The 13,812-nt window shown below is 41.1% G+C and overlaps 1 protein-coding gene across 2 annotated transcripts in view; it reads left to right on the forward strand.

The window, feature by feature from the left end:
- Nucleotides 1-13,566, forward strand: part of immt (inner membrane protein, mitochondrial (mitofilin)) — a 34,669-nt gene extending 21,103 nt beyond the window's left edge. For both annotated transcript variants that reach the window (XM_085788609.1, XM_085788610.1), the window contains exons 8-14: nt 1,106-1,209; nt 2,084-2,219; nt 3,347-3,476; nt 5,102-5,325; nt 6,429-6,560; nt 8,157-8,286; nt 12,809-13,566. In XM_085788609.1, the coding sequence (XP_085644735.1) occupies nt 1,106-1,209; nt 2,084-2,219; nt 3,347-3,476; nt 5,102-5,325; nt 6,429-6,560; nt 8,157-8,286; nt 12,809-13,416 (1,464 nt within the window). In that variant the 3' untranslated portion in view covers nt 13,417-13,566. The remainder of the gene's footprint in view (nt 1-1,105; nt 1,210-2,083; nt 2,220-3,346; nt 3,477-5,101; nt 5,326-6,428; nt 6,561-8,156; nt 8,287-12,808) is intronic.
- The last annotated feature ends 246 nt before the right edge of the window (nt 13,567-13,812 follow it).

A 13,812-nucleotide genomic window follows, 5' to 3' on the forward strand; every position in this document is an offset into this window, starting at 1 on the left:
AAATTCTAATGTCTCGGGTTAGTTTTATAGTTTTATTTCGGTCGGTAGTGAATTCCACATCTGGGAAGGAACCCTTTATAGAGAAGGCTGATTGCCTGTGTGAAATAATCAAATATTACCTTTCACATATCATACATGAAGGATAATGGCAAAAACAAAGAACGAGGCATAATTGATATTGATAATCCAGGGAGTGCGTGCACACACACTAAAATCAGGATTCAGATTAAAGGGATAGTTCAACATTTTGGCAAATTGGCCCATTGCCATAATCCCTACAGTCATAGCAGTAGGTTCGTTACCTTTAATTGTCGGTGCAAGCTATTTTTAGAACGGCGGAGCAGAGCGGTGAGCTGCTCAGAGCTACACTACGGAGGCTCATTATGGGATTTCTTGGTTTCCCTCATCAAACTCATCAAATACACAATCCAACAACTCCACAACGCTCTGGTGGACAAGTTGTGAGCTGCACATTCACCACGCTATGAGATAATAACACAACGTTACCACACAGAGTTGTTTTAGAGGGAAATTCATGCAAAACCGCTGATGCACGTTGCCTTCAGGGACAGTTTTTCATCAACAGTCTCTGCATTTCCCTCTAAAACAACTCTGTGTGGTAACGTTGTGTTATTATCTCATAGCGTGGTGAAACCAAGAAATCCCATGAGCCTCCGTAGCGTAGCTCTGAGCAGCTCACGGCTCTGCTCCACCGTTCTAAAAACAGCTTGCACCGACAAATAAAGGTAATGAACCTACTGCTATGACTATAGGGATTATGACAATGGGCCAATTTGCCAAAACTATCCCTTTAATCAGTCATTTTGCACAAGTGTCAGCTCTCAAATGTGCACAAGTGTGCTCCTGAGTGTGTGTAGATTTTGTTCTTAGCTAATATAAGAACAAATCCTGGATAAGAAAACATTGATAAATGCTAAAACTTGGTGAGTAGGACCTAAGAACAAATGAGTGTTGGTGAATGATCCCAACACAGCTGTGTAACACCAGATGTGTAACACCAGATGTGTAACACCAGATGTGTAACACCAGATGTGTAACACCAGATGTGTAACACCAGAGTGACTACAGCTGCTCTCTCATTCAGGTTCCTCCTCAGGAGAAGTCTGACCAGTGGAAGGATCTGGAAGCTGCTCTCACTGACAGAACCTCTGCTGTCAATGATGCTCAGTCTGCCCTGACCAAAGCCAAGTAGGAACTCTACACACACACACACACACACACACACACCTGGTGACACAAACACATCTCTGTCCTGTAACTTTACTATGTGGCGATGGAGGAGTTTATCCATTTAGTCCAGTTTTAGACTAAATACACATGTTAAAGGGATAGTATCATTTTTTTAAAAAGTGCGGTTGTATGATCTCCAAATAGCCCCTAAGTACTTTAATTGCAGTAGAAGACTCTCTGCACTCCTCCCGTTAGCAACGCCAGCCCATAATAGCCCTGCCCAGAGATTTACAACATACAGTGTTGTGAACAGACCCAAAGAAACGGCCTATTTTCACAGCCTAAAAGAGGTTTTACCTGAAAAAAAATACACAGTTCCATTGTTCACTATAATATAATTTTTTCCAGCCCTTCAAAGTGCAGGAAAAACACAGTTTTTATTTGGACCTAACCAACTCACGTATCCCTCCGCCCAGGGTTAGCGCCCACCGATCAGCAGTTTGTTAGGTCCAAATAAAAACTGTGTTTTTCCTGCACTTTGAGGGGCTGGAAAAAATTATATTATAGCGAACAATGGAACTGTGTATTTTTTTTCAGGTAAAACCTCTTTTAGGCCGTGAAAATAGGCCGTTTCTTTGGGTCTGTTCACAACACTGTATGTTGTAAATCTCTGGGCAGGGCTATTATGGGCTGGCGTTGCTAACGGGAGGAGTGCAGAGAGTCTTCTACTGCAATTAAAGTACTTAGAGGCTATTTGTAGATCATACAACCCCACTTTAAAAAAAAATGCTACTATCCCTTTAAGTGTAATCTGTCACCATGTATGGGACTAGTGTATAGTATAGTGTTTGAGTGCATTGTCCTCTCCCTCCCCCTGTCTCTCCCCCTGTAGTGAAGCGTTGGACAGTCTGAAATCAGTGATTGACAAGTCTAAAGGTCTGAAGGTGTCTGCTGTTCGCCCCCTGGTCCTAGCAGCAGAGGAGAATCTCCACAACATGGTGGTGGACTTGGATAAAGTCATCACTAAGGTGAGGACACGTTGAAATGGAAACTCCCCTTCCAGTCTGCAGGAGGGTCCAGACTGACCTGTCACAGTTATTACACAGTCACCTGATGGTTCAGATGGTTTCCATTCATCTGTAGAAATGTCATATTTCCTCACTGTTTCCACCGTTTGACTGCTCCTGCTCCTCTTTTAATGACATCCTCATCCTCATGGTGTCCCCTTCTTCTGCTGTGGTTTAATGACACGACTGTGTTTATCTGGAGGAGCTTCTTTATAATTAAGCAATATATCACTCCAGGCCGTGGTCTATGCTCATTATACCACTCTAAGGGGCGTTGTTAGAGTGGTATAATGAGCATAGACCACGGACTGGAGTGATATATAGCTTTTATAAAACGGTTACCAATAATGACAATATGAAAGAGGGATACGCAATCAATTTCATGTAGTTTTATTCAACCAGAAATACATATTATCCAATAAAATAGCCTCACTGTGAAAAAACTAGTCCCACCTCTCCAGACGTTAGCTCCAAGTAGCTCTGCATCTGGTCTTTTCCTCTGTCACTGCTCAGTCCCCTCTACCATTGTTAACCCTCTGGAGGTCAAAGTTCACCTTCAACATGTCAATTACACTACTTTACTACATTTTTTAACATCGTAAAAACATCAACTGTCTTTTGCTACGGACTGTCTACGGACAATCACATTTTCGATGAGCATCTATTGATCAGCATCATGGATTTAGTTGCAAAGCCAATAAATGGCTCCTCTTCTTCATAAGGTGTATGTGTATTATTGAACTATGTTTAGGCTTATACTAATAGTGGCTTAATGATAAAAAAAAAAAAGACAATTCAATTGTAAATTGCAATTATTTTTCTGGAAATGAATTGTCAGCTCAAATGTCCACATTGTGCCAGGCCTAGCCCATGAGTTGTTAAAGGGTTGAGACTGACACTGACCGGTCCGTCCTCACAGGGTTAACAACACAAACACTTACACATTGTCTACATCTACATTTAACAAGAGTTGTTTCCTGGTGGCATGAGATGGAAAACAAGACGACTGCACCTGTGTCAAACTGCATGTTAAACCCTGTGTGTGTGTGTGTGTGTGCGTGTGTGTGTGTGTGTGTGTGTGTGTGTAGGTGCAGTCTGCAGAGTCAGAATCTAAGATCGTGTCCCAGTACAGTGAACTGGTCAACGAGGCCAAACTACAGTTCCAGAGGGAAGTGAGCAGTCTGACCCCAGAGATCCAGGCCAACTGGAAGGGACTCAGTAAGAACACACACACACACACACACACACTGTTCGTCTGGACGTTCACCTGTGTTCACATTTTAATTTTAACACACATGAAGCGCCATATTATGTAATAAAGTAATACATTTTCACCTCATTATGTAATAACGCTGCATTTTGTAGTACAATTTTTTAAATGCAATATGTAATAAACTTTGCTGCATTTTGTAATAAGTTGTTACATAATTATCACAAAATGTGTGTGTTGCACTTTTTTAATGAAAAAAATGTAATATTTACATGAGCTCTCGATGATCAGATAAAACACCTGAGTTCTTTACATAACTGAATTTCTCTGCACAAGAGCCTGAAAAATTATATTAGAAAAGACCAATTTAAAAAATCATTTTTAATATGAAAATGTTCATGTCCATCTATATGCTCTCAATGCTTGGTTGGGGGCATTTGACTTGAACTACTGGAAATAGCCTAGACGTTTCCACGTTACTCTAGTTTATTGAGTTGCCCCTGTAAAACTCAAGGATGTGGGACATTGAAACAACAGTGACAGACAAACAGCCAATCAATGTGTGTCAAACTCAATTTAGTTCAGGGGCGACAAACAGCACAATTTGATCTCAAGTAGGCCTAACCAGTAAAACAATAGCATGATAGCCTATAAATATATTTTAAAATTAGAATTTTCCCTCTGTTTTAGTACATTATTAAGATGTTTACAGTTAATGAACTATCCTTTTACAAAACATATTATGAACCACCCGAAATTTCTTGATAAAAATATGTGCAATTTAAAATTTTCACACTTGGCAAATTCATGCTGAGGGCCGGATTGGACCCACTGCCGGGCCGGTTTTGGCCCGCGGGCCGCATGTTTGACATGAAGCGCCGTCTCCACGTGTGTTTATTGACAACCAGGGCCGTTGTATAGGGGAGAAAGGTGGTGATAACTCTAGGGGCCCAGCGCCCAGTGGGGCCCATAAAAAACCCCAGTAGTCTAATCTTTGTATGACTGATTTATTCTGCGTAAGACCCTGACTAATACTCATAGTACACTGTAAAAACTCTACATCTTTCCAAGAATATTTGTCTTATTTCTTGTCCAAATGTCTCATTTCTAGTCAAAACTAATCTCTTTCCACTTAAAATAAGACTCATTACCTAAAAATTAACTTGTTTTTAGATCATTTTCACTTAAATTCACAATAAATAGAAAAATCTGCCAGTGAAAGTAAGTTTTTTGTGTTTGTAATAAGAAAGAAAAACTTGCTCCACTATCAGATTTTTTCTACTTATTCCAAGTGAAAATCTGCTTGAAAGAAGTAAAAAGTGTCTAAAAACAAGCTACTTTTAATATGATGTGTCTTATTTTGAGTATAATGAGATTTGTTTTGACTAGAAATGACATTTTGACTAGAAATAAGACAAATATTCTTGCTAAGATACTTGAGTTTTTGCAGTGTAATGCTGCATTAGCATCAAAACAAAGAAGGCTAAATAAAAAACGATAATACATACGTAATCTAAGGGGAAAAAAAGGAAAAGTTAGAGGGAGGGGCCCACTTTAGTATTCTTTAAGGGGGCCCAGAATTCCTAGCAACGGCCCTGTTGACAACAGGATTATAACCTAACCTGTGTTTCAGCTGGTAAACTGTCGCCAGACGACCTGAACGCCCTGATCGCCCACGCTCACCGGCGCATCGACCAGCTGAACAGAGAGCTGGCGGAGCAGAGGGTCCGGGAGCAGATCCACATGGACGGGGCTCTGGAGCAGCAGCGGCTGGAGGACCAGAAGGCCCAGGAGAAAGCTGTCGCCACGGCGCTGCAGCACTACAAGGAGGACAGCCGTCTGGAGCAGGAGAGGAAGGTACAGGGGACACACACACACACACACACACACACACACACACACACACACACACACACACACACACACATACACACACACCTCAGAGCAGCTGCAACCAGCTCCAGTAATGATTAAAAAGACACTTGTATCCTTATCTTAAACTGTATGTATAAATGTGTGTATATGTGGATGAAGGTATGTGTATGCATGTTTGTGTATGTTTATGTATGGATAAATGTGTGTTTTATTACCTTTTTTTTTTTTTTTACTTATTATTGAAAGCAGAAGTAAGCGATCCGGTCGTTTTGGCTAATGCTGCGTTCCAGGCAGGCTTTTGAAACCGTAAATTACAGCTTCAAGTCACGACTTACGACTTTGTAGCGTTCCAGGCAACCCACTCGTGTTTCTCCGACCTGTTTTACCTGTGAAAGTCACTATAACGGCCACTCGTAACTTCTGACCCGTGAACTCGTACCAGATCGAACTGGTACGACTTCACAGGTCGGAAAAACAGGAGTTACGAGTTTCCTTGAACGCACCATAACAGTCCTCGTCCCTACGTCACCACATTCAGGCGCATCCCTTGGCTGCACACACAGAGAGGACTGCCCCTTTATGCCGTTCTCTCTCCTCATTGGATAAAGGTTGTAGGATACAAGGAAAGTTTTCTCCTGGGCTCAGAGCAGAGCAGAGGGACTGACAGACCCGTGTTTCAGACCAAACACTCTATAGAAGTGATTGCTGTCGGAAGATACAACTATTTAAGACTTAGATTAACACAAAAATATTGCTTACTTCTGCTTTAAATAACTAATTCATTTATTTATTTTATCTATTTATTTCTACTCTTAGTATTTAATTGCCTTTTTATTTTTTCTCTATTTTTGTTTTGTTATTTATTTATTTAATTATGTATTTTTTATAACTTATATTGCTATACGGCCTGTCACTCATTTATTATATGAAGCCATATGTCAGGAAATGTTCTGTAAAATGACTGAAATGTTTAAATAAAAAGACACTCGCGCTCACGTAGTCGTATCCATTTAGATTTTTATTTCATTTAACAAAATTGTGTTGTCCGTGTGTGTGTGTCCGTGTGTGTGTGTGTGTGTGTGTAGCTGTCGGAGTTGAGGGAGGTGATGGAGGCAGAGATGAGGACTCAGCTGCGGCGCCAGGCGGCTGCTCACACCGACCACGTCCAAGACGTCCTGAAAGTCCAGGAACAGGAGCTGAAGTCTGAGGCGGAGCAGGTACACACACACACACACACACACACACACACACACACACACACACACACACACACACACACACACACACTGTCCTCCTTTCTACACACACTTTACACTCACATTCCCTGTTAGTCGATGCCTCGGTGTCAGCTAGTCTTCCTGTGGTCCAGCACATAAACACACAAGACAGACATCATAAATATAATAAGATTAAATTGCAAGGTATTCGAACACCAATATATATTCACACTGCAAAAACTGAAAATCTTTCCAAGAATATTTGTGTTATTTCTAGTCAAAATGTCTCATTTCTAGTCCAAACTAATCTCTTTCCATTTATAATAAGACTCATCACCTAAAAATTAACTTGTTTTTAGATCATTTTCACTTGTTTCAAACAAATTTTCACTTGAAATAAGTAGAAAAATCTGCCAGTGAAAGCAAGTTTTTGTGCTTGTAATAAGGAAGAAAAACTTGCTCCACTATCAGATTTTTTCTACTTATTTCAAGTGAAAATCTGCTAGAAAGAAGTAAAAACTGTCTGAAAACAAGCTGCTTTTTAATGTGATGTGTCTTATTTTAAGTAGAATGGGATTTGCTTTCACTAGAAATGACATTTTAACTAGAAATAAGACCAATATTCTTGGTAAGATATTTGAGTTTTTGCAGTGCATGTAATAAAAAAGAGGAGAAAAGAAAAAAGAATGATTACAAAAACAAACGGTACATACAGTAGTACCCGTGTTGTTCCATCACATGGTCAGTGGCTGAGATGTTTTTTTTTAGATAACAATATGTTTAGTGAGTGGGTTGGAGAAATATTGAGGTGCAAGTGACTAGAGTTGTGGCATTGCCTGTATTAACTCATTGAGTGCCAGCCCTTTTATAAAATGGTCAGTGCCATGTGCCAGCGTTTTGGGGCATTTTGAGTAATATTTCAAGACCCAACAAATATTTTGTATTATGACTCTGAAAACACCAAACAGTTCCAAGGAAAGAGGAGACTCTCTATTTAACTAGGGAAAAACTCATTTGTTTGTACCTTGTTCCATTCTTGATTTATCTTAAGTTGAATAGAGTCTGGTCGCACCAAAAAGACCACACTAGCAGCTCACCAGCCTCTACACTGCAAAAACTCAAAATCTTTCCAAGAATATTTGTCTTATTTCTGGTCAAAATGTCTCATTTCTAGTCCAAACTAATCTCTTTCCACTTAAATTAAGACTCATCACCTAAAAATTTACTTGTTTTTAGATCATTTTCACTTGTTTCAAACTAATTTTCACATGAAATAAGTAGAAAAATCTGCCAGTGAAACAAGTTTTTTGTGCTTGTAATAAGGAAGAAAAACTTACTCCAGTGTCAGATTTTTCTACTTATTCCAAGTGAAAATCTGCTTGAAAGAAGTAAAAAGTGTCTAAAAACAAGCTGCTTTTTAATGTGATGAGTCATATTTTAAGTACAATGAGATTTGTTTGGACTAGAAAAGACATTTTGACTAGAAATAAGACAAATATTCTTGGTGAGATATTTGAGTTTTTGCAGTGTAGCTGTGTGTGTGTGTAGCTGTGTGTGTGTGTGTGTCCTTCACTGCTCTGCTGTGGCTTGGTTCAGGTGCTGAGCAGTAAGATGCTGGAGCAGGAGACCCGCTACCGCCAGCTGAGCCAGGAGCAGCTGGACAACTTCACTCTGGATATGAACACGGCCTACGCAAGACTGAAGGGGGTTGAGGAGGCCATCGACAGTAAGACACACACACACACACACACACACACACAACTGTGAGAGCTGCCGGTAGCTCACCAAAAGGCTCTGAAAGACAAAACAGATTAGGGGTGGGAGAAAAAATCGATTCACATAAATATCGCGATATCTTTTTTGACGATTTTTAAATTGATTTTTTTTTTCAAAAATCTTTATTTTTATTTTTTTATTTTTTTGAAAAAAATTGATTTTTTGGGGGGGGGATTTTTTTAATATTGTGCAATGTGCATTTGTTAGCCTTTTTTACATACAGAGAGTCCAGGTTTTGAAAAGGGTTTAAGTTCACTTTATAATGGAGTATGTTAATTTATAGGCTCCTACAGTATTTTAGTCTACTTGCCAACAATGAGTACCCGGAAATGTTGAGTACCCCAAAGTTTTATGTTAGAAATAGATAGTATGGGTCCCCAGTATTCAGAAACTGCCGGATGCTAACTTATATATATTGGGCAATTAGCACAATTGACATAATTAGCATAAATTAGCATAATTGCCTATATGGGCAATATTTCAACAAAATTGACTTGGCTGATCTGGTCAATACTGGAGTGGTTTTAGGGGTTATTGATGATGCTGAATCCATTTCTGACATTTTCAAAATTCAAAATGGCTGTCTAAACCGGAAGTGACCAGATTTTGAAATCCATCAAAATCGTCCCACTGGCGGTTAAAATCTGGTCACTTCCTGTTCAGACAGCCATTTTGAATTTTGAAAATGTCAGAAATGGATTCAGCATCATCAATAACCCCTAAAACCACTCCAATATTGCCCAGATCAGCCAAGTCAATTTTGTTGAAATATTGCCCATATAGGCAATTATGCTAATTTATGCTAATTATGTCAATTGTGCTAATTGCCCAATATATATATAAGTTAGCATCCGGCAGTTTCTGAATACTGGGGACCCATACTATATATTTCTTTTTTTTTTAAAGTATATTTTTTGGCTTTTTTCATGCCTTTATTAGATAGGACAGTTGAGAGTGTGACAGGAAATGGGAGGCAGAGATGGGGGGAATGACATGCAGGATAGGGCCGTCCGACGCGGGACTCGAACCGGGGCCGCCTGCAGCGAGGACTACAGCCTCAACACATGGGGCGGGTGCTCTACCAACTGAGCTAAACACCGCCCCATACTATCTATTTCTAACATAAAACTTTGTGGTACTCAACATTTCCGGGTTCACAATGGGGCCCTATGGGCTGGCAAGTAGACTATTTGTGTGCAGATAAATGTTAAAAATGCTAAAGACTAAAAATCGAGAGAATCGGCAATATCGTAGAATCGCAATTTAAATCGAATCGCCATCCAAAAAAATCGTAGAAGAATCGAATCGGGAGAAAAGCATATCGTCCCAGCCCTACAAACAGATAGAAACCAAACTCTTCCAACAAACAGGAAGTATGTTGCCATGGATACAGCGCATTCAGCTGTATGTGGGCTTCGACCTGAGCCCCGATTTTTTCTGTTGACACTTTGCAACATGCAGTAAATGGTGAATGGGATGTTTTTATATGGAGCTTTTCTAGTCTCAATCAGACACATTGACCCATTCACACACACTCGTACAGTACATCTCTTTCACACACTTACTCATACAGGATGATTTGAGTCAATTTAAAGGAATAGTTCAACATTTTGGCAAACATTTTCCAATTGCTATAATCCCTATAGTCATAGCAGTAGGTTCATTATTTTTAATTATCGGTGCATGTTGTTTTGAGATCAGCGGGGCAGAGACGTGAGCTGCTCAGTGAACACAATGGAGGTGAATGGTACAGGTCCCCTGTCCCTCTTCAAACTCATCAAATACACAATCCAACAACTCCACAACGCTCTGGTGGACAAGTTGTGACCTGCACATTCACCACACTATGAGATAATAACACAACGTTACCACACAGAGTTGTTTTAGCGGGAAATACAGAGACTGTTGATGAAAAACTGTCCCTGAAGGCAACGCGCATCAGCAGTTTTGCATGAATTTGCCTCTAAAACAACTCTGTCTGGTAACAAAGTTCAAAATCATCTATTAGTCTGTCATGGGAGAAATTTCTCTGGGACAGAGAGCAGTGCTGCTTCACAACAAGACAAAAACAGTACAAAAGAGGAGCTGCAGTAAAATACTAAAAACATACAGTAAAATCATTAAAGTGCAATATGCCTCAGAGAGTAGATAGTGGCAGATGTACAGACACACAAACATTCATACACATCACACAAGCTGCTCATTCATAAATTTAATGGACAGTGGGATGAACGAGTTTTTGAGGCGATTGTGCCTGCACAGGGGAACTCGGTATCTTCTACCTGAGTTTAAGAGTACATATTCAGGCAGAAGTGCGTGCATAGGATCTGCTAGAATAGAGTTTGCTCTATTCTAGCAGATCCTATGCACGCACTTCTCCCTGAATATGTACTCTTAAACTCTTAATATTACCAGACAGAGTTGTTTTCGAGGCAAATGCAGCTGGAACTACAGACACGGCTGCTGGGCGGAGTGAGTTCACAGTGCCAGTAGTTCTGAGTTGTTGGATTGTGTATGTGATGAGTTTGATGAGGGACAGGGGATGTCACTACCCGATTTGCGACGCTACCCGATCTGTGACAAAACTGGTCTGCGCATGCGCAGACCGGCCGCCATCTTGGACAGCTGCCTACGGCAACTCCACTTGGACAAACTTCATTTGGGCACTGCCCGATTTGCGTACATGCTTAAAGTTCTGTGAAATTAAAATACGGTACTGTGAAAATGATTAAAAAATAAAATAAAATAAAATAAAAACCGCGGAGGTCCGTCATAAGACAGCCGCGGCAGACTCGTTTATTCAGTGAGTGTTGTGGTAGTTGTGATTGTTTGTGGTTGTCATGGTGATGAGGCCGGCCAGAAAAGAGGACAGTAAACATTAAAAGTCCTCCTGTGTTCCTGTTTTCTGAGCATCAAGATCCAGACCACCACAACCAACCCTCAATTTACATTACTAATAAAGTATTTAAAAAAATAAATAAAAAGATAAACCGTCTCTGGCGACGCACATAGGGCAGTGATCCTAAGTCAATTCAACTAAGTTTGTCCAAGTGGAGTTGCCGTACATGGCTGTCACAAATCGGGCAGCGATGCAAATCGGGTAGTGACAGGGGACCTGTACCACTCACTGAGCAGCTCACGTCTCTGCCCTGCTGATCTCAAAACAACATGCACCGATAATTAAAGGTAATGAACCTACTGCCATGACTATAGGGATTATGGCAATAGGCAAATTCCCCTTTAAGACACTGGGACACATGGACTGGAGGAGGCAGGAATCAATCCACCACCTGATTCATTTATTAGATTTCCTGTTTGATGAACTGACAGTCTGATTTGGTTTGGAGGATCAGTTGGAGTTGTGTGCAGCTCTCTGCCCCTTTTGTTTTGTAGAACAAGAGAGTAAAAAGAGAATAAAAGAGAAAAATCTTGCTAATAATCATAATAATCTGGACACAAATGCATGAAGTTCTAGACAGATTGTTGAGTGTTGAGTTGATGTGTCTCTTTTTTTTTTTTTTTTGAATATGTTTATTCAAATTTTCAAGAAATAAGACAGAATATACATAACAAAAACAAACATAACATAAATTTGGCTCACATACCAACTCAGATTCAAATGTGTACAGGCGAGAGATACTGTAGTAGTCTAAAGCAGTGGTTCTCAAACTTTTTACACCAAGTACCACCCCAGAAAATACTTGCCTCTCCAAGTACCACCAAGTCCAAGGGTGGGGGGGGGTGTATACAAGTTACCTAATTTAAACTTAAACGGTAAGCTCATACACACGTTTGTTTTCACTCGGGTCCAAAAGCCACAGCACTGACAGAGTGTCATGTTTCCATGATGACTGACCGGAAAAGATTAGCAGTACGTCATGTTTATGTAAAAATAAAACTCTGAGAAGTAACTTTAACATCAGAGACACACGTACGCAGTACACAAGTACGCAGGTTATTTGAAGCGCTGCTCATTTCATTTTATAAACGGGCCGCTCCAGTTGGACTGTAGCCGAGCTAACGCAGCTAACGGAGCTAACAGGTAAACAGATACACGTGTTGTCGGAGCAGACTCCTTTGCTGATAATGATGTCGGCATTTTCGACAGATTTTTGCTTGTATTCATACAGTCTCTCTTCTATGGTATCATCACAACATCCTGCAAATGCATTTTTTGCCTTTTTTCGGCCGAAAATATGCGGTTGCCCAATTTTTGGTGCATCTGAAATTTATTTTAATACATTTTATTTTAATTCAGTGAGTCTTTTGCGTACCACCTAGAGGGGGCCCACGTACCACTAGTGGTATGCGTACCACAGTTTGAGAATCACTGGTCTAAAGCAACATATTCGACTACCACCCTTTGCCATTGAACCTTAGATGGAGCTTTATCAATTATCCCGTTTAAAAGAATACATTTTCTATCACAAAAAGCCAGTGTCTGATAGAGAGTTGCTGTGTGTTGACTACAGGCCACGTGGTGGCGGAGGAGGAGGCCCGTAAAGCTCACCAGCTGTGGCTCTCCGTGGAGGCTCTGAACTACGCTCTGAAGACGGCCGAGGCGGGGTCGCCCACGGCGCCGCTGGAGGGCGCGGCTCAGGTGGTGCGGGACAGCTGCCAGGACAGTGACTTTGCGTCGGCCCTGGCCTCGGCGCTCCCGGAGGAGTCGCTGCGGCGCGGCGTGTACAGCGAAGCCTCGCTGCGCGCTCGCTTCAACTCCCTGCGCTCGCTGGCCCGCCGCGTCGCCCTCGTCGACGAGTCTCACAACTCCCTGTACCAGTACTTCCTGTCCTACCTGCAGGCCGCGCTGCTGTTCGAGGCCCAGCAGGAGGCCCCGCCCACCCAGCTGAGCAACGAGGACCTAGACCCCTTCAAGCTCATGTCGTACGCCAGCTACTGCTTAGAGCACGGGGATCTGGAGCTGGCGGCCAAGCTGGTGAACCAGCTGAGGGGAGAGGCTCGGAGGGTGGCCGAGGACTGGCTCAACGAAGCCAGACTCACTCTGGAGACCAGGCAGGTGGTCAGTTTGCTTTCTGCTTATGCAAACGCTGTGGGCTTAGGCACCACCCAGGCTCCGTAGGATGCCTGTCACCCCCGGCAACCCTTAAAGGAGCAGCCCAGTGGAAACCTGACTATTGCACTGCAAAAACCCCAAATCTTTCCAAGAATATTTGTCTTATTTCTTGTCAAAATGTCTCATTTCTACTCAATACTAACCTCTTTCCACTTAAAATAAGACTCATCACCTAAAAATGATCTTGTTTTTGGATAATTTTCACTTGTTTCAAACAAATTTTCACTTAAAATAAGTAGAAAAATCTGTCAGTGAAAGAGGTTTTTTGTTCTTGTAATAAGAAAGAAAAACTTGCTCCACTATCAGATTTTTCTACTTATTTCAAATGAAAATCTGCTTGAAAGAAGTAAAAAGTGTCTAAAAACAAGCTACTTTTAATATGATGAGTCTTATTTTAAGTAT

Source organism: Trachurus japonicus, chromosome 10, assembly GCF_045865225.1.
Source record: "Trachurus japonicus isolate A0001 chromosome 10, Traja_1.0".
Taxonomy (NCBI): domain Eukaryota; kingdom Metazoa; phylum Chordata; class Actinopteri; order Carangiformes; family Carangidae; genus Trachurus; species Trachurus japonicus.